The sequence below is a fragment of the Crocodylus porosus genome, unplaced genomic scaffold, assembly GCF_001723895.1.
Source record: "Crocodylus porosus isolate Cpor-Errol unplaced genomic scaffold, CroPor_comp1, whole genome shotgun sequence".
In the NCBI taxonomy this organism is placed as follows: Eukaryota; Metazoa; Chordata; order Crocodylia; family Crocodylidae; genus Crocodylus; species Crocodylus porosus.
The window spans coordinates 5568647-5587256 of NW_017728933.1; the positions used below are offsets into that span (position 1 = coordinate 5568647).

The window sequence follows — 18610 nt, forward strand, 5'->3', positions numbered from 1 at the left end:
CCCCTAAGCATGATCTCCCCTGCTGGCCCCTCGTGGACATGTGCCAGAATAATTCTCTCAAAAAGGTTGCCCAGAATCAAGGTAAGACTAACTGGCCTATAGTTTCCCGGGTCCTCCTTCCTCCCCTTTTTGAAGATGGGAAACACGTTGGCCCTCTTCCAGTCCTCTGGCACCACACCAGAGCACCACGAGTGCTCGTACAGCTGTGCCAGGGGGCCCGCAATGACCTCCGCCAATTCCCTTAGTACTCTAGGGTGGAAATCGTCTGGACCAGCTGACTTGAATACATCCAGTCCCTCCAGAAGTTCAGGTATTTTTCATCCAGGCATTTTTCTCTTTAAAAACTTGAAGTGTTCAATCAGAAGTAGCTTATATTGAGCCACTTTCTCCTGCCCTCCCCAATTAAATTAAACCAATATAATCTTACAAAAAGCATCCTAGTAACCACATGAATATACAATAGTAATAAATGACAAGAGCATCAGAAACAGCTACCAAACTAAGACATCTTGATTAGTAGATGCACACAGATGACACTTTATCACAAGATACTAGATAGCTAATTGCATTGTTTCACTCTGTTGAAGCTAGCCTGATTCAGAGGCATCTTTAACTAGAGAGGCTGAGGCTAGACCTACAGGTGTACAAATCTCACTCAAAACCTGTTCAAGGAAATATTTAAGTAGTTCTGCATGAAAAAAAAAAAAAATCAAGCAAGATGGCCAGATGCTTCTAATAGTGTTAGAAAGACAGAACAATTATTCTGCCAGCATGTGCTAGTTTTCGGAACGGCAATTAAAACTGCCATATCTTGAATGTCTAAACCTCAGGGTACACAGACTGAGCTCCAGCAGAAAGGAGGTAACACAATAATTACAGGGGTGTTGGCTGTAGCTGTGTTGGTCTAAGGACATAGGCAGACAAGGATTTATCGAAAGAACAAAATAATTAGCAACTTTGCCTCCTCCCTCTCCTTCTGTCTTTGACCAGAAGATGGGCTCTAGATAAGGCCTTCAGTAGTGTTTCCTTGTATGAGTGTGTACACAGAAACCTTTCTGAAATTCTTATAAAGTTACTTCACATCATTGCCTTGGTTATTTAGGTCCTTATGTCTCATCTTCACAAGGCTTCAGGATTCAGAATTGAGAATCCCTATTCATATAAAAACAGCAGACACATACATATAGATCACTGCAAGACTGGAGGGAAGATGGATCCCAAAAAGAGATACCAGGAGGTATCGAGTTGGACAGGAACCAAGAGGTTCCATCTCTGCCAGGAAACCCATTCAGCAGGATTGTGTTTTGCTTCAGCATTTCTACTTTGTGGCCTTTGCAGAACCGCTGTGTATGGGCTCGCTTAGTGCAAATCAAAACTCAGAAGTAAAACCAACCTGTCGCTGCTAGGGGAAATGGAGGTATAATATTAACTTGCTTACATACCCTTCCTGAAAGTGTACTGGTATCGAGGGGATCAAACCCAAGGATTTGTCAAACCAAAGTTTCATATGCAGGGGCTAGGATGTGTTCAGTAGCTTCAGTTGTAAATATAAAAGCAGGAAAACAGCTACTTGCAAGGAAACTGAGGACCCAAGACTGGGTAGGCTATAAATGCCATCATACGAGATGTTTTAGGGGATGATAGATATGATAATTCCCAGGGCTTGAGGTGCTAGGGGAGTAAAATGCAGAGAATGATTCAGTGCAGCCAACTGATCTACTAGCAGCCTAATGAGCAACCAAGAAAGCCATTCAGAGTTGTAATCTCAGACTCTTCCCAATGCAAACAGAACTGCTTTACTCTTCAGCTGTTCCCTACATTGAGGGGGTAACTCCTTCAGGTAAATGGTTGAGTTCTGTGCTGCAAAACTGAAAAGCCCACATTCAAACCCTATTAACAGCTTTTGAAATACACCCATGATGAATATGCTTAAAATGCATGAGGCTCAAATTTCCTAAAATGGGGAGGGAATGAAGGTTGGATCCATCCTTCTGTAAGGATGCCGACTGATGCAAAGGATATCACGTATGCCTGGGGAAGTGTGTATAATGCACACTATGCCCTTACATATAGCCAGGAGAATGAGTAAGGCAAATGACATCCACATCCTGAACCAGCCATTCCTGCAAAGGCTCTTTTGATAATGTAGTGTGCTGCTAAATGAAAGATAATTCAGCCTAGTTCCTCTCTCTTGCAAAAGGTGGGGGGAGGAGGGGCTTCCCTGCCAACATGCACACATTTTTCTTTATGGGAGCATGCAATGAAATTGGTTGGATTCATCACAGTATGATTTCCAAAGACCCCACTGACCAACAAACTTCCGTAGAACTTCATTATTTTAAAACTTTGCTAAAAACTTTGCTTTCCTAGAACTTCATTATTTTAATACCAGGCTAAAATCTTTGCTGAAAAATAGGCAGCAGAAAAAGGACATCCCAGACACTGATGCAATTTGTATTCCTCCAGTCCTCAAACTATGCCTGAGATACTTGATTGGTCCTGTCAGATACAGGAAGTCTTAAGCACAGTCATGAAAAGAGTCAATATAGGCGATAACGTCATTACAAACATAAGACAATCCCAGTCTCAATATTTCGGTTTTAGACGGTTCTTCCTCTCTGACTGCTCTTCTAAAATGCGATGGGTTTTGTGTATGATGCTGTGGAGACTGGCAAGGCTTTGACAATGAACTTGAGGGATGGAGTGCCACAGCATGCATTCAAAGTGTTCAGGGCCTTCATGAGCTGCTAGTTAGAAATTCATCTTGTGACTTAGACCTTCCAACATATTTTCTGGGAAAATCAGCCCCCTAGTCCAACTCTGTATTAAATATAGCCCTCCAACTCTGAACTGCTATTAGGTGGTTAACCAAAGACCAACAACATCCAGGTAGCTCCCAGAGCTGGCCAGCAGATTGCAAATTTTGTTTTGTGGCCACATCTGAGTTGGCAAATTTTGTCTTCTTGTGTAAACTGACAATTCATCAATGCAGGAGGAGCATCACAACTGATATTTATGATATATTGTGATAGAGCCACTTTTCCCCTTCTGCACCTGATGTGAATCTATTTTTCTAACCAGGGGCACATTATAAAATAGACCACAATTAAGAGATAGAAAGCATGCCTCTAGGGTGCTATTTTACCTGATGATTGCATGCCATTACTAATGAGTAGTTTGGAAGTGGGTGGTTAGGTGAAGGAGAGAAGACCAAATGGTCTCAGCAGCAGTTTTCCAGTTAAATAAGTCACTGTTTGCACAGGAGTTTGAACATAGAGGGCATTATTATTCCATCAGTTCTTTACATTCCTCCTTTACCATTTCAGATGGAGGCTGCTATATTTTCTGCATTTGATAATAAAGAGCAGATCCACATAGGATTCTCCCAGGTGCAAAGGCCAGTTCTATCCATGTCTTTAACTTGGTTTCCCCCTTGTTCTCCTCGCTAGGTAAAAATTTGCTGATAATGAAGAGGTGAAAAAATTGCAGGGGGCTTTTTATCATCTTCATCGGTATTGCCTAAAACTTTAATTTTCTTTTTTTTAATGATTCAACAAGAAAAGTAATCTCTGGGAATATAAATATGCGGGGGATGGGGGAGGGGAACGACGACAACACACACGCAAGTATTCATGGTTATAACATGAAAAATATTTAGCTCATAACATATTAAAAAATGTGTGTGTGTGGGGGGGGGAAACAGGAAAGTACAATTTTGCAACAAAATACTCTTTGTTAAATGACTTACCATAAATATTTCAAGTACCCCTGGAGCAGAATACTGTAACAGGCACTAGATTTTCAAGAGCACCTGGAATGGACTTCCATCAGCGGGAAGTGTGGCACAGCTCCAGCAGCTAGGCTCTCAGCACGCAGCATGGTGCATGGCATCCAGACTTGGGGAGCTGCGTGAGGTGGCTCGGGTCTGCAACCTCTGGCGTGCAGCCAGAGACACGGTGCACAGGCCAGTGCATGGGCTAGGACCTTTGGAGCTGCTGGGGTGGCTCAGGTCCCCAACCCCCAGAACGAGGCTGGGAGCTTGGTGCGGGAGGTGCTGCACGGAGGGTGAGAGACCCTGGGAGCCGCTTGAGGTGCCTTGGGTCTACAGCTGCTGACATGGGACAACAGCTCAGTGCAGATGATGCTGCCCAGAGGGTCTGGGAACAGATCAAGCCCCAGTACTGCACAAGGCTGTTCAGACCTCCTACCCCTAGCACAAGGTGAAGTGCCCACTATATACAGTGGTGCCTGTGGCCCTAAGCGAGGATGGCAGCAGCAGAGTTGGGTGGCAAGAAAACCTGGCAGGGAACAGAGTTCGACCTGGAGAACAGGAAGCAACCCTCTGGGACTGTGGAGTAGTAAGTTACCCTGGAGAAAGGGTCCCCACAAGGGAGGGACCCCCCCAAGGGCTGCAAAGGGGCATCATGTGGGCTGCTCCCAGGTGATAGTGTAGCATAAACTGAGTTAATGTAGTTGATGTTAACATAAAGTGTAACAATAATAAAATATGTCAGTCTTGTCCTGTAAGCAACTTAAAAACTCCATTTTGTATCCTTCTGCTTGACGTAAGTAAATAAACTCTGCCTAGCCTTTATGTATGAGTGTGTGTAAAAGGGTAAATGGTGAGAGAATGGCATAAAGACGGGAGAAAAAAACTTAACTATTTATGTAAGGGACAAGGCATCAAATGTCAGTAAACTAATTAATAAATGGCTGAAGAATCCCTTTTAGGCCTAGGGCACAAAGGAGATAACAAGGAGAGGAAACACACCCATCCTGCCAGATGGGCAGCAAAAACACTCCAAGGCTGAGATAAGCTGAAGACAAAAGAAGAACAACTGCAAAAACAGAAGCTGGGTATGGAAAAACCCCAAAGCACTGAAACAAAGGATGCCAATCCCTATAAAAGAACACTTTGAAAATGCCAAGTTGGGTGAGTCTCTTTCTCTACTGCTGTTTCATCGGAGCACAGATGCATCTGTTCACCCCGCTCCTGCTGTTATCTTCAAATCCGCTATCTTCAAATCATCATTGTCCACTCAATAAGCCCAGGTTGACCACTCTGGGCTGATACTGAGCAACTGTTGCTGGTAACTATATCTGGTGTGTGTGTGGATGAAATGGTTGTTTTGTGTATGTGTATGCATGTGTGTAATGATGTGTATGATGATTTGTGTGCGTTTGTATGAATGGTGTGCCCAAACCTCTACGTCTAACTCATGTGATCAATAAATGTGGCACCTTGCTTTATCCCCCTTTATAAAGTCTCGCTTATGATTTAAGCAATTAGGTTAATTCGATAACAATAGCAGGGGAGCTTAGGAGTCTTTGAGGTCTTCCTCTCCTTTTTCTCCCTCCCCCTCCCCACATCTTCTTTCCTGTAGTGGTACTAGCCTGTTCAGGAGTGGGGCCCAGTGGGTGCCCTCCAAGAAATCCACAAATCATCACTCCAAACTGAAATCACCAATTCAGATCCTCACACCTGGTCATAAGGCTCCATACCAGAACCACAAGGAACATCTTACAACAGGGGCGGGCAATTATTTTGGGTGCAGGGCCACAGACTGAGTTTTGGCACGCTATCGAGGGCTGCATGACAGGCAGCCCAGGGCAGATAAATTCTAATTTTCTAAATTTTTAGGGGCCCCATGGGCCAGATAGAATGGGATGGCCAGCTGCATGTGGCCTGCGGGCTGCATTTTGCCCTCCCCTGTCTTACAACATGCCATAGAAAAAAGCAGGAGAGACAAGGGCACTCATTTATCATCACAGCCCAGGGTTGGTTTTTACTGACCATCTGCAACTTGTTAGTAATAAACTCTTTTACTGATAGACGTTTTTAATAATATATATTTGACATAATTTCAGTACAACTCTTCTGCTAGGCCCTACCCTGACACCACAAAATCGTAGAGAAGTGGGGTTGGAAGGGACCTCTACGAGTCATGTAGTCCAACCCCCTGCCTCAGGCAGGATTCTCCCTATCCAAACCATCCTTATACACACCTATTTTCTAACCTCCTAGCAAAACTACATAGTCAACCTTGACATCATCACAAGACATAACACCCTAATCTATCACAAGCAAAGCTGGGGGACAATGGCAGCCAGCATCCTGCTGCAGCAAAAGTTGTTAAAATGTGCTTGAGAGATCCCAGGAACTACACTACCTTCTACAGTCGAAGGCAAAAGCCCCTACAGGCCATACCAATTTATGGGGTAAAATGCCTTCCTGACCCCAAATATGGCAATTAGTCTGAGCCTGAGCAGAGACATGACCCTCTAGCCAGGAACATCTGGATTTAAGTCCCAGCGGAAACTTGATGCATTTTAAAAATTTAAAGTTTGTGACCCTTTCATACATTCTTGCAACCCACTTTCTGGGTCATGACCCATGGGTTGAGAAACATTGCTCTAGCCTGAGGCAGTCATGTTCCCCAGTTTGGCTTGGCTGTGGGAAGAGGCGAGCACGCCTGCAGCTCAGTGGATACCTGTGGCTTCAATACCCTGCAATACCATGCTGCAGCACTGTGACTGGCTGCACCTCGGCAGACTGGCAGGGGCTGTCTTCCTGCCCTCTTCTGCCTCCACATCTGCACAGCACACTCGATCCACCAAAAGGGCAGCCCGGGACAGCCCAGCCCTACTGCCTGCTGCTCAGCCAGCGGGGTCTGGGGTGCCCTGCTGAGCTCCACTCTGCAAATCCAAGTCCATCGTGGGCCCTGCCTGCAAGAGGGGCCTCCTCCTGCAGTGCCCTCCCTCTCATCAAGCAGCTCACAAGCTCAGGAGGGCAGTGGGTGGGAGTACACGTATGGAGATGGGTGCGTGCGGCTACACGGTGCAAACTGTAGCAGTTTTTTAGTGTGCTTTGAGCTGCCAAGTGTACCACAGGGGCCTCTTGAATGTTGAAGCTGGAGTGGAGTAATATATATTTATATATCTAGAAACAATAATATATATATTTTTTTTTTTGCAAAAGGAGCCAGGAGGCAGCTATGGTCCTGGATGCTGCCTCCTCCAGCCCCTGAGCTCCAAGTGCTCCTAGGGGCAGGAAAGAAGGGGAGCAAAGTCCTACCCCTTTTGCCACAGGCTGCAGGAAGGGAGCCCCTTGGGACCCTTCCCTTCCCTCAATCCCTACTTTACTTCATCTGCTGCGGCAGGGAGCTTGCTCTTTCCCTTGGGTCTGACTCCTCAGCCATCTCAGTCTTGACGGCGAGTACCCGCCAGACCCAGCGGGGCGTGAGATAACTGAGGATGGGGGGACAGGGTCCAGCTAGACGACCCAGCAAGGCTGATCAAGGGGCAGCGGGGCTCAGTTGGACTAAAGTCAGCAAAGCAGGCGCCAACGAGACCAATGATGGGCAAGACATGTGCATAGCAACCAATCCCTTGCACAGCACAGGCAGTTCCCTGCTGTCGCCATTGTATCTTGAGGGCTCGCCACTATTCACTATGCCGTATAGATGCCCATGGCATTAACGGTTCCCTAGTTGCTTAGCCATTGTCTTTGGCTTCCCGTGTTGCCTTGGTATTCCTGCTGACTGCTAGTGAATCCTGGACATCAGCACCTCCCAGCTATACTTGACAAGCCTTATCAATATCCATGCTGTGCTCTTAATACAGGGTGTGTAAAGACAAGCCATAGTCCAGTGGTGGATTTGCATGTTTTTAATATATTAAACAAAACATATCTGCTAGAGACATTATATTTATATAAAAAAAATGCATAACAGACCTCTTTCAACATATTTTCTTTGGCACATTTTTCTCCCTCCCTTGCTCCCCTACACATATTGCAAAAAGCTCTCTCTCTTGATATGTCTTTTGCTTGTCATGTAAACGAGGAAGTGTAATAATACAAAGCTTTTCCTATAATACTGTCACAGTGCAGCAAGCATATACAAGATCAGCGTCGGCAAGTTTGGGTAAGCTGCTTCAGCATAATGATTCAACCTGCCCTACAGACAAAAGTGGGTACAAACCAGTAACGGCAAGAGAAATCTGACCGGGCTGGAGGGCGGTGGCAGCACTTTGTGCTGGTGTTCCAGCCATACAGGCATTGTGGTGTTGGCATGGCAAAAGGGGAAGTTTTCTGAGGTTGAGAAACATCTTAAGTGCTTTATGACCCAGTAAATCATCTTTCTCTTTCCACCCCTTCTCTCTTTGGACCAGTGTAGACTTCAGGGCTGCAGCTGAAATCTCCATGTGTGCCTTGCAATTTTCAGCTTACAAGTGACCATCACAATTCCTTGGGGAGGTAGGCAAATATTTATACCCATTTATTTTACAAACTGAGGTTGTGATTGGTTCAGTATGACAGAGGTGAGTTCTCAGCAACACTGGGCTTACATTGCTGCAGGTGCCAGATCTCTAAGTCCTGTGTCCAGGGCAACACATCCTCTTTTATTCTCTCTGAATTTCAAGAGGGACAAAAAAAGGCTGGAGAGCACTCTCCCCCTAGCTCTTCCTGCTTACAGCTGGACCAGTTATCCTCTCTGCACTGCAGACCGCTCCTCCATTATGGCTTTATAGGCAGTATATCTTTTGGAAGGCAGACACAGAGACTGTATGTGCGATGGACACACAGCAGCAGTGCAGATGAGAGGGAATGCTATCCCTGGTCCAGATACCCAGCTTGCTACAATACTACTGGTGAGGGTAATATGTGAAACTGCAGCTGCCACGTAGAGGCAGTGCAGGGGCCAGACATCAGTATTTGTCCCTCGGCAATTCTCAGTACATTTCTTTAGTGGTTGGCACAGTGAGTCTGCCTAGAGCTGGCAACTATCAGTAGGCACAGGTGGCAGCCAGTCTCCGTTACTGGCCGGGAGAGAGGTACAGAGCACTCATTGCTTGGCTGTTTGAGTACAAACTAACTTCCCTTTTTTAGGAACTCTACAAAAAAAAAAAATCTTTGGCAACAGGTCGGGGACCTGCCAATGTACAGTACATAGCTTCTTTCTGCTTTACAATAGATAAAAAAGGTGCACCCAGTTTTTGCAATGAAAGAAATAAGTGCTTAGCTAAGTACCAGCCCTTTTAAAAACAGGAATGGGGCTGTAAAGGAACACGCATCCAATTCAGTCCTCCACGCCACTGAAACCGGCTCAGGCCCTGATTATCATCTTACTAGTTCAGCAAAGTCCCCTTTTCCCTTTTGGAGAAACAACCCCTCTCTGCCAGACGGTGTTTCCTCTTTGTTCAATCGTTACAGTTCATACAAATAAATGCACACATTTTTTTGCTCTGCTGTAGTCAAACCCTTTCATCACATAATTACCAGGATGAAGGATGACTCTGGATCCTTGGGTTCCTTCTGGAGTAGCAGGGAACATGTTGCTTCCCAGTCCAACTTCTGCCATGCAAGGCCCAAGGCTTTCACTCTTCCACACTGAGCATAACAGGTACAGAAGAGAATGCCCCTTCACCGTGGGCCTGTGTTTATTGCAGCCAACCCCCAGCATTTTGCATAGCGTGTGCCTCTGGGGATCTTTAACCCCATTCAACGGCAATCGTCCTGCAGTGATTTTAGTGTCCGTCACTAAAACAGTGCAGACAGCTTATTCTGCCTGGAGCTCTTGCTCATCTGAGCTCTTGCTCATCTGACCTCTTGCTCACTTTTAGCTATGGCTTTTACTTTGGTAGCTCCTAACCCATAGGGCTAAATAGTTTCTAAGACTGCTCAGAGATGATCCTGGGAGCCGCATCTGAGGTGAGGCCAGCACGTTTTGTGGGGAGACAATTGCCTGCCTCAGGGTTTGGAAGGGAGCTGCCACGGTCCTGGCTCAGCACAAGGTAGCAGCCTCCCAGCCTCCCAACAAGAAATACTGCTTCACCGCACTGATCTGGCTACATCCCTAGAACGTCACTGCCACGACACACCTCTGGATGCCGCGTTTGCTTTTCAGCAGTCCCCAGCTGATCCATTTCAGCTGAACTCCTTCAGGAAAAGCCCATGCTCAGGTAAGCGCAAAGCAAGTGCCTCTACTGTGGCATCTTCACACAAAGGGCCCTGGCTTCTCTCTCCCAGCTGACATCCTGGAAGTTGCAATCATGGCAAGAGTGAGCAATTGCCAAAACCAAGGGGGAGACACGCTGTGGACAGAACACCAGTCACATAACACAGAGGCACTCCCACCAGTTACCAGTCTGTCTATACATATATACACGCACGATAATATAGAGATTTGAAAAATAAACCTTTGTTTCCTCTGTATATTATAAAATAGCATTTAGGATCAGTCTGAAGGGACATGCAGAAGGGATTAAGTGATAACTGCCAATCAGGCAGCTGAACAGCGATGATTGTCTCTCGCGTGGAGACCTCGGTGCTGCCATGTCCTGCGTGGGGATGAGTGCTGGCTTGCTCCCCTCGCTCCCAGGCCCAGCACCAAGGTAAGATGAGACCCAGAGTCACCTGCTGAGACAAAGCATCCTGCACAGCACTGCCCATGCCCATGCCGTGCCCGTCTCCAGCACGCACACTCCTAGGAGGCTGCACTTGACCTGCTAACAGATGCCCATAACTGGGTGCACCAGCCACCTTTCCCCTGCCAAGGGCTGAGTGAGCGGGCTTGCCTGAGAAGTAACACAACACTGTGATGTAGCTGCAAGGTCCCCCGTTGCCCTCTACACAGTTGTTTCACTCTTCCAGAGGCCAGTCTTCATGCCAGCCATGCTCTCAGCGCTGGTGAGGTTGATGTCGTACTTGCTGCCCTTCAGTCCCCCGTTCTGATTGGCCACGTTGAGCGGGTAGGACCTTCGCTTCGCCTCCTTCTCCACGGTGTTGGCTTGCTTGAGGTTGTCCCGGCTGGTGCTTCTCCGCTGAGCCCGGCCAAAGTCTGGAACCTGGTGGCTACCACTCCCATCGCTCCCATCCGACTGCGTCAGGGCAGCTTCCCCTTCCTGCCCTGCTCCTGCCTGGGCCCCAGGGCAGCTGTTGTTCAGGGGGCTGTTCCTGCTGCTGTGGTAGCTCTCTGAGTGGCTGTTGTGCAGGCTCCCGCTCTCGCTGGACAGGTGGTCAGGGGCCGGTCCCCGCAGCGCCTTCAAGCGGTGATGCTTGCCCTCCCGGTACTGCTTTGCTCGGCTTTTGTGATTCCGGCGTCCATGCATGTTGTTGGAGTACCTGGCCACGCTGGCGTTCTTGTTGTTGGCAGGCTCAGGTTCCTCATAGCTGGCCGGCCGTGGGGCGCAGCTCTCAGCCTGGCTCTGAGCCACCTGCAGGTTGGTGAGCTTGCAGTGGCCCACCGTGGAGTTGGTGCTGCTGGGTGAGGAGGAGGACTTGATGGAATGGGCCACCTCAGGGTTGCACCCAATGAAGACCTGGGAGCCATCCTCCACGGCCATGCCCGGATGCACGTAGGCCTGCATGGGCAGCGCGTTGCGATAGGATGGGCAGCAGGCGAACCAGGAGTTCAGTACGTCCCGCCGCCGTGCGCAGTGGTGGACAAAGATAAAAAGCCCCAGTGCCACAGCTGTGACTCCATAGAGGCAGCTGAAGATGATGTTCAGGTACCACTTTTGGGACACAGCCATAGCTCCAAATGTCCACAGAGCAAGGTACAGGGAATGGGTGATTGCCAGAGCCCAGAACTGCACCTTCAAGGAGTAGACGCTGTCCACGTCCGGGCTAGGCATCCCCGTGTTGAGCGTGACAGAGAGGGAGCCTGAGTCCGTCAAGAGGTTGCTGCTGCCTCCCAGCCTCGGTGCTGTCTCCAAGGGTTCAGGGGGGTCTTTCTGGATCTTAGACTGGCACTGCAGCTTGATCCCGGCACAGAGAAAGTAGATCCAGGTGACGAGCAGGATGAAAGCTACGGGAACATAGAAAGCCCCCAGGCTTGGCCTCCACACCAACCAGCAGCTGCAAGCCAGAGGAGAACAGAATCAGCCCCTGCCCAGTCTGCTCCTCTCCCAAGTCCAGCCCCGTGCCCGACAGCTCAGAGCGAACTGGAGCAGGAACACAGCACTTCGTTACATCACAGCCACCCCTGCATCAATCCCCGCTCCTTGAACATGGCTCTGCTGAAGACCTGTCCCTGCTCCTCCCTCACACAAGCACTGGCAGCTGAAGAATGAGCTAGCAGGAGGGCAATGGCACGCAATTTGCTGTGCCCGTGGCACTTACTATGGGTTATTATCCCGGTAGTTGTGGATGTTAACGGCCGCTGTGATGCCACAGATGATGAGAGGGATCCCGCCAGCAATAAGGTAGAATCTGTAATGAAAGCGCCCTTGTGTCACCTGGCTGCTGGTGCAACAGCTTCCTATGGGCAAATGCTGCCCCAGGCTGGTGCTGCAGGTAGGGAAGCCTTGGCATGACAGCTTGCAGTGCCAGCTGCCTTATAACCTCCATCCTAACCCCCTTTCTTTAATTGCCTGTAGCTTTCCCAACCCTTTGTCTTGAGCCCAACGTTTTCCACCTGCCTTCAAAGTGAATGCATGTGGCTAGAAGAGCAGGGGAAATGCACCACTCTGCTCATTCAGAAAATGCTGCAACTTCCTTTTATAAACTGTGACAATGCTGCGGGACCCAGAGGATGTACCCTGCCCGAGGGAATCAGAGGCATGGTGCTTGCCCAATAAGAAAGGGCCTGGCTGTGGAGGGTGTAGCAGGAGGTTGGTGCAAGGCAAGACCAAGTGCTCTGATACAGAACACACTACTGAATACATGCATCATGCTCCGGCACTGCGCTAGCTGCTTCCTGCCCCATGTGTGATCATCCTGGGGGCTGCAGCCTGCAGTTTCTCTGGGAGCAGAGGGCCTCGGACTCCCAGCACCGTGCAATGCTGACATTGCCTGGCCAGTCAGACCTTCTCCTGAGCGCTCACTGCACTCACATCCCAGCACCCCCCACCGAACTGGAGGGAAGTGACTGTACCGTAACATTGGCCGAGGGGCAGGCTGCGACACATCCCCATCCTGTGGCTGGGGTGCCTTCCACGTTACCTCCTTGTAGATGACTCTGGCCTTCACAGCCATCCATAGCAGGGTGGATAAGGAAGAGTAGTGCAAAATGATGCCAACCTGCAGGGCACACAGCCAGGATGAGGGTGACTGAGATGCATGCATCCAGGATGAGATGCACTGGATTCAAGGGCTAGGAATCTCCCCTGGCTGCAGTGACCCTCTGCTGGGGCTGACCCTTGCTTTGCTAAGGCCCCTGATCTGCTGCAGTTGTGCCCTCTCCTCCATCCACATTTCTAGCCTGCCCACAGCTATAGGGAATCTTCTCCAGGGCCCCTCCAACCAGAACCACATCTCTGGTCCAGGGCCACTGCCTGGAGGAGACAAACAGGTGGAGGTAGCTGTTTTTCCTGTTCTGGTACTCTGGACACTGCCTGTCACCGCACTGTGCAGTGCTCTGTCCTGGGGGCAAAGCAGCAGTGCGGTTCCTCCATTGCGACACAGGCCACGCTCTGAACCGGGAGGCCTGCTGAGCCGAGAAGCTCACCACTGCTTCCCCCGAGGCTGGCGCAGTCATGGCTGTACCTACCGCTTGGCAGACGATCAGGTAGTTGGTCAGAGTGATGCCTCCTGCAAACACCGCTGATGTCATGGCAATGTGGAAACAGAGGTTAAGGAGCATATGCCAGCACTTCTGGGAGATGTGAATGGTACTGCAAGAGAAGCATGCAGCAGTGCTGATTAGCTCCTGGCATGTAGGGAATTCATCCCCAGCTGGGCACTAGGAAGTCCCTTCCAGCAACCAGAGACATGCTACTACTCTGCCTTGCTCTCTACCAATCTCAGCAGAAACAGAAGCAACCCTTGCTACCTTCAGAGGTGCTCTCTCCAAAGGGTGCAGCCAACACTATCCCAGCACAAGAAGGATTTGGGAATTGCAACTTCTCCTTATTCCTGAGTAGCTGCTGTAAGAGAAACACTCAGATACTCGCTGGGATTTTTAAGTGTTGAGCCCGCTGCCAGGTGGGGAGAGGGGGCTCACGTGAAGACAAATTGCTTGGCAAAGTCTTAACAACTGCTGTATTTGTTTTCTGGTTGTCACCCCAAGGCAGAGCAGCCCTACTGGACTCTGGGATCCCTACCGGGCTCTGGGATCCATCAGTACAGTAAACTAGACTTCAGTGTGTCCTTGATTGTTGGCTGAAAAGATCTCCTGTTCCCCTACAAAGAAGTGAGCTCCATGAGGCTACAGATGGGCAAGGAGAAAGAGAGAGCTAGCTTTGTGCAGGGGTTGATTCCAGCTACCTAAGATGCAGCAGAAGCTAGCTCTGCCTCCCCTGCCTGCTGTGCCTCACTTTGGGCACATCTTGCACTACAGCTGGACGCTTCTGTGCAGCCCTAGCAGGTGTAGTCATGCAGACTGTAAATGCAGCAGGGATTAACACAGCCTTTACCCAAACCTCTGTAGGATTCCCAGTTCAACACCAGTGACCTTGCCAGCCCTTACAGAGACTCTGGCCTCCACTTCTCCACAAAAACTGGATCCGGATGGGAGACAAGCAGTAAGGAGGCAATGCCTGGATCCCAGAGCTGACCCAGCCTGTGTCCTGCTCTGCTGCTAGCTCCATCTCTCCAAGAGTGAGCAGGAGCCACTTTCCAACCCAAAGCAACACTCACCCACCACCAACGTTCAGCATTGTGGTGGCTGTAAGCAGCTTGGAGCCCATTGCTGGCTCACCTGTGGTTGATGATGTAGGTGATGATGGTGGTGAACAAGCAGAGCAGCAGGATGGCTGTGCAGGTGTAGATGACAGGGTGCAGCACCTCGGGCGTGCCCTGGGCCTCGCTGGGGAAGGTGTTAAGTTCCTGCTCAGAGGGAGAAAAAGACCCCTGGATTTTGGTGCATGTTGACCTCTGCACATTGCTGTGACGGGGGTTGCTGGAGACCTGGGTGCCCTTCAGAGGCTCCTGGCAGGTAGGTAGGGGGAGGAACCAGGGGGCTCTCTGAAGGGCAGGGAAAGAAGCTTGGTGCTGATGTTGGGCAGGGGCTGCTGGCTGGGAGCAATGCTCTGCCTCCTCCCCAAGAGGCACATGACCACTTAGCCCAGGGGCCGGTACAAGTCCTTGGTGGGCAGACCAGCTGGCTGCATGACCGATGTCCAGACCGGGGGCAGCAGGGTGGTGCAATGGGACTACCCATGGAGCAGGCTGTCTGGTGCTCCAGGGACCCCATGCTGGAAGTGGGCCGTACGCCCCTGCACCTCCCAGCTCTCCTCTAGCTGCTGGGACACAGAGCAGTGACCTCTGGTGCACACCACGCTGAGGCCAGACCCGAGCCCTCCGGCAGCCCTCTCCTTACCATTAGCACCGCAAAGTTGTTCATGTGCCTGCAGAGCAGGGTGGTGATGTTGGGCTCCTGCCGGGCCAGCTGGCAGCCCTCCACGCTCCAGCCCCCGTAACCCCCCAGCACCTCGAAGTTCCAGTAGGCAGCTACGGGGTCGGCACCCTCCCCGAAGTGCCGCAGCGAGACCGTCACGGGGTCCGTGAGGTTGCTGGCTCCACAGCCATCTGTGGGGGAGAGGAGAGAGGCTGAGGGGTGCGCTCCTGTCTCTTCAGCGGCTCTCTCCACACCCTTTCACCCTCTGGGCCCCAGCTTGCCTCTGCGAGTGGGCTGCGAGCAAGGCAGGCCCCTTGCCTCTCCCCACGACCCTTGCCAGGGGCTGCAAGAGACTCAGGCTAGGCCGGTGCTACCAGCTCATCAGGAAGGAGCATTTGGCCGCTAGGGGGTACTACGACTCCATGCAGGGCTCGGCGCCATCCCAGCAACCCAGGCACCAAGCTCTTGCTGCTGGCACAGTCGCAGCGGATTCACCCCTAGTCACCGGCAGCCCTCACACCCTGCCGCCCCAGGCCAGGAACCTCACGTGTGCCGGCGTAGATCACAGGTGTGGCCACACTGCGACGCTTGCCGTCGTCCGCCAGGCGGGAGGAGTTGCCGGTGCTGCAGAAAAGCTTGCCGTTGCGGAAAGCCAGGAACTGGAGCTTGCAGTCGGCGGGCGGTGGGAGCGGGGCCCAGAGCGAGAACAGGCTGGGTGGCAGCTGGATGGAGGCTACAGCGATGCTGTTCTGAGGAGACAGGGGGCCACAGGTGAGCCACATGCCAGATTTGGCTGCTGCAGCTCCCGTCACAGTCCCAGATGCCCTGCACAGCCACAGGTCATCTCTTCTGCCTCTGGCTCCTGGGCACGGGGCTGCGTGAATGGGCCCACGTTGCAGCCAGGCCGCTCAGCGGTTGCTTTCCAAGCCTGAAGCAGCAGAAGCATGTCTCTGGGGTGCCTAGCCACGCCACAGTCCCTGCTCAGAAGTAGGGCTCATCATCCTGGGTGCAGGCTTTCCACAGATGCGGCAAGACACAGTGCGGGGTCCCTTTGCAAGGGGGCAGCTAGTTCAGGATGGGTCTCCCAAATCGGAGACAAAAGGCTCCTTCTGGGGACTCTAGGGATGCTGCAGGGAGCCCTTCATTGGCTTCAAGTGCCAGTCACACTGCAGCACAGGCCTTGCCTGACCCTTCCCTGCACCGCTCAGCCCTGCCGCACGCTGTGGCTTTGCCCCCACCAGTACCTTGATGTGGAAGCTGGCCAGGGAGATGTTGGGCCGGCCTGTGGTGCACCTGAACTGCAGCTGCTGGTCTGCCAGGGGCTCGGCTCCCCGCTCTGGCAGCAGCGCCCGCCTGCCCTCTCTTTTCTGGAACGCCGTGCAGCTCAGCCCCATGAAGCTCTCGGGCTTGATCAGGTAAGCCTCGAAGGCAATGTTCCTCGAGTTCTGCAAGGGTATGCCATGGCAAGGCCCGTTAGCAGGGGCACTGCACCCCGCATGACAGACAACCCCTGTGCGCTCAGCACCTAGCTATGCAGACACCCCCATCCTGACCCTGCGCTGCTCCAGTCCTGGACTCCTCCCCGCCAAACCCTTCACCTCTGTCAATGCCCTCCAATCCCAACTCTCAGCCCCTCGTGCCTCCCCAGCCTGGGCTGCTCGCCCCCACAAAGAGACCTCCGTCCTGACCTACAGGACTTTGCATTTGAGCCCCGCGCCGTTGCTGCCCCAGCCTCTCCCCCTCCCCAATCCCTGCTGCAGCCCCTGCTCTGCTCAGTTCCCAGCCCCACAAAAGCGATGGGAGGGCCCCTACCACGGCCATGTGTTGGGCATTGCTGCTGAGTGTGTAGCCCGCAATCTTCTCCACGGAGCGGACAATGCTGGTGCAGGCCTTGTCCTCGATCTGCGCCATCCACAGGACGTGGTCATCCACCAGCATCATGTTACTGGCCATCTCCACAATGACATCTGTGAGCTGCAGGGGAGCACAGGGCAGGGGGGCTCCGGTCGCCACAGCCTCAGACAGGCTGCAGGGCAAGGGCAGGGCAGGAGATGGAGGCCAAGAGAGCAGCCACGGTACCCTGGAAAGCTTGCAGCTTCTTGGCAAGACTCCCCAAGGCCATTCTGAGTGCAGGATGGGCCCCCTTCCCCTCCATGCTCACCCCTCAGGATCGTGCCTTGGCAGGGAGCAGGGGAGGGAGCATCACCTGCTTTATCTGATCAACATAGCCGATGAACTTCTCGATCATCTGGGCCACGTAGATGACATCCATCATGTCAGAGAAGTTGGCCGCTTCGGCCGTGTAGACGCGCAGCTGGTGAGCCAGAGTCAGGGCATTGGAGGCGTTGATGGGCATCTGCGAAGCAGAAGTGGGGGGTTACTAGCATGGTGAAGTGTGAGTGGTCAGTGTGAACCCAAGAGCCACAGCACACGCCCATCCCCGGTTGAACTGTGGCAGACACGTTCCAGCTCCAAGGACAGACGCTGCAACGCCCCCTCTGATGACTGTTCACACCTGCCAACGAGGGACCATGCTTTCAGCAGGCCCTATGACCTCCTGGGCACAGCGCCCACTCACCAGCACAAAAGTGTAAAGCACACGGGTGATGTCGTTGGTGTACAAGCAGTTGGAGTAGTCGCCCTCCTCCCAGCGGCCTGTGCGGTCGCAGCGTCGTGACGCCTGCTTCTCCGCTGTCGGACCCCCGCTCACGGCCACTGAGGTGAAGGGGTACTGCAGGCAAGACTGGTAGGCAGTGATGCCAGCCAAAGTGCGGGGCCACCTGCCAGCAGAGGGGAGAGGTGTGGGCACAGTGAGCACATGCCTGGCCATGGAAGCCAGCCTGCACCACTTTGAATGCACAAGTGCCGTTTCCCAGGCCTGAGCAGGCCCCTGACACCAGCCCTTGTTGCCTGATCTCCCTACAGGCTTCTCTAGACTCTCCCCAACCCCATATGATGGAAAGGATCCCAAATGATGATTCCTCGGCCTTCCTGGAAACCTGCTTCTGGTACAGAGACTTACTACCACCATCCCGCTCTAGCCTGCCCTGCCCACTGCCCTCCCCAGCTGGCTGGATAACTCCTCTCCTTGCCTACTGCTGAAATCCTGCATCAGGAGCTTGCTGAGCCTCTCTCTGTATGCGCCCGATTCTCAAGCACTACAACAAACAGCATTGAGTCCAGGGGAACAGGGCCCCAGCGTTTTGGCTCTCGGGCAAGCCTGATGGTTAAAGCAACAAAATCTGCCCATGGCCAAGAGCGAGTGGGACGCAGTATGCATGCACGGTTACGACTCAGCAGCTGCCCCAAAACCTCCCTGAATAGCTGCT

General features: G+C 51.8%; 1 protein-coding gene across 1 annotated transcript in view; it reads right to left on the reverse strand.

Moving 5' to 3' along the window:
* Positions 1–7653: 7653 nt before the first annotated feature.
* ADGRA2 (adhesion G protein-coupled receptor A2) overlaps positions 7654–18610 on the reverse strand; it is a gene marked incomplete at its 5' end in the record, with an annotated part of 61237 nt that continues 50280 nt past the window's right edge. Inside the window, 11 exons of the mRNA XM_019545908.1 lie at positions 7654–11860; positions 12125–12214; positions 12879–13024; positions 13494–13617; positions 14643–14770; positions 15264–15472; positions 15829–16030; positions 16526–16726; positions 17094–17255; positions 17488–17637; positions 17860–18061. Of these exons, the coding sequence (XP_019401453.1) occupies positions 10630–11860; positions 12125–12214; positions 12879–13024; positions 13494–13617; positions 14643–14770; positions 15264–15472; positions 15829–16030; positions 16526–16726; positions 17094–17255; positions 17488–17637; positions 17860–18061 (2845 nt within the window). The remainder of the gene's footprint in view (positions 11861–12124; positions 12215–12878; positions 13025–13493; positions 13618–14642; positions 14771–15263; positions 15473–15828; positions 16031–16525; positions 16727–17093; positions 17256–17487; positions 17638–17859; positions 18062–18610) is intronic.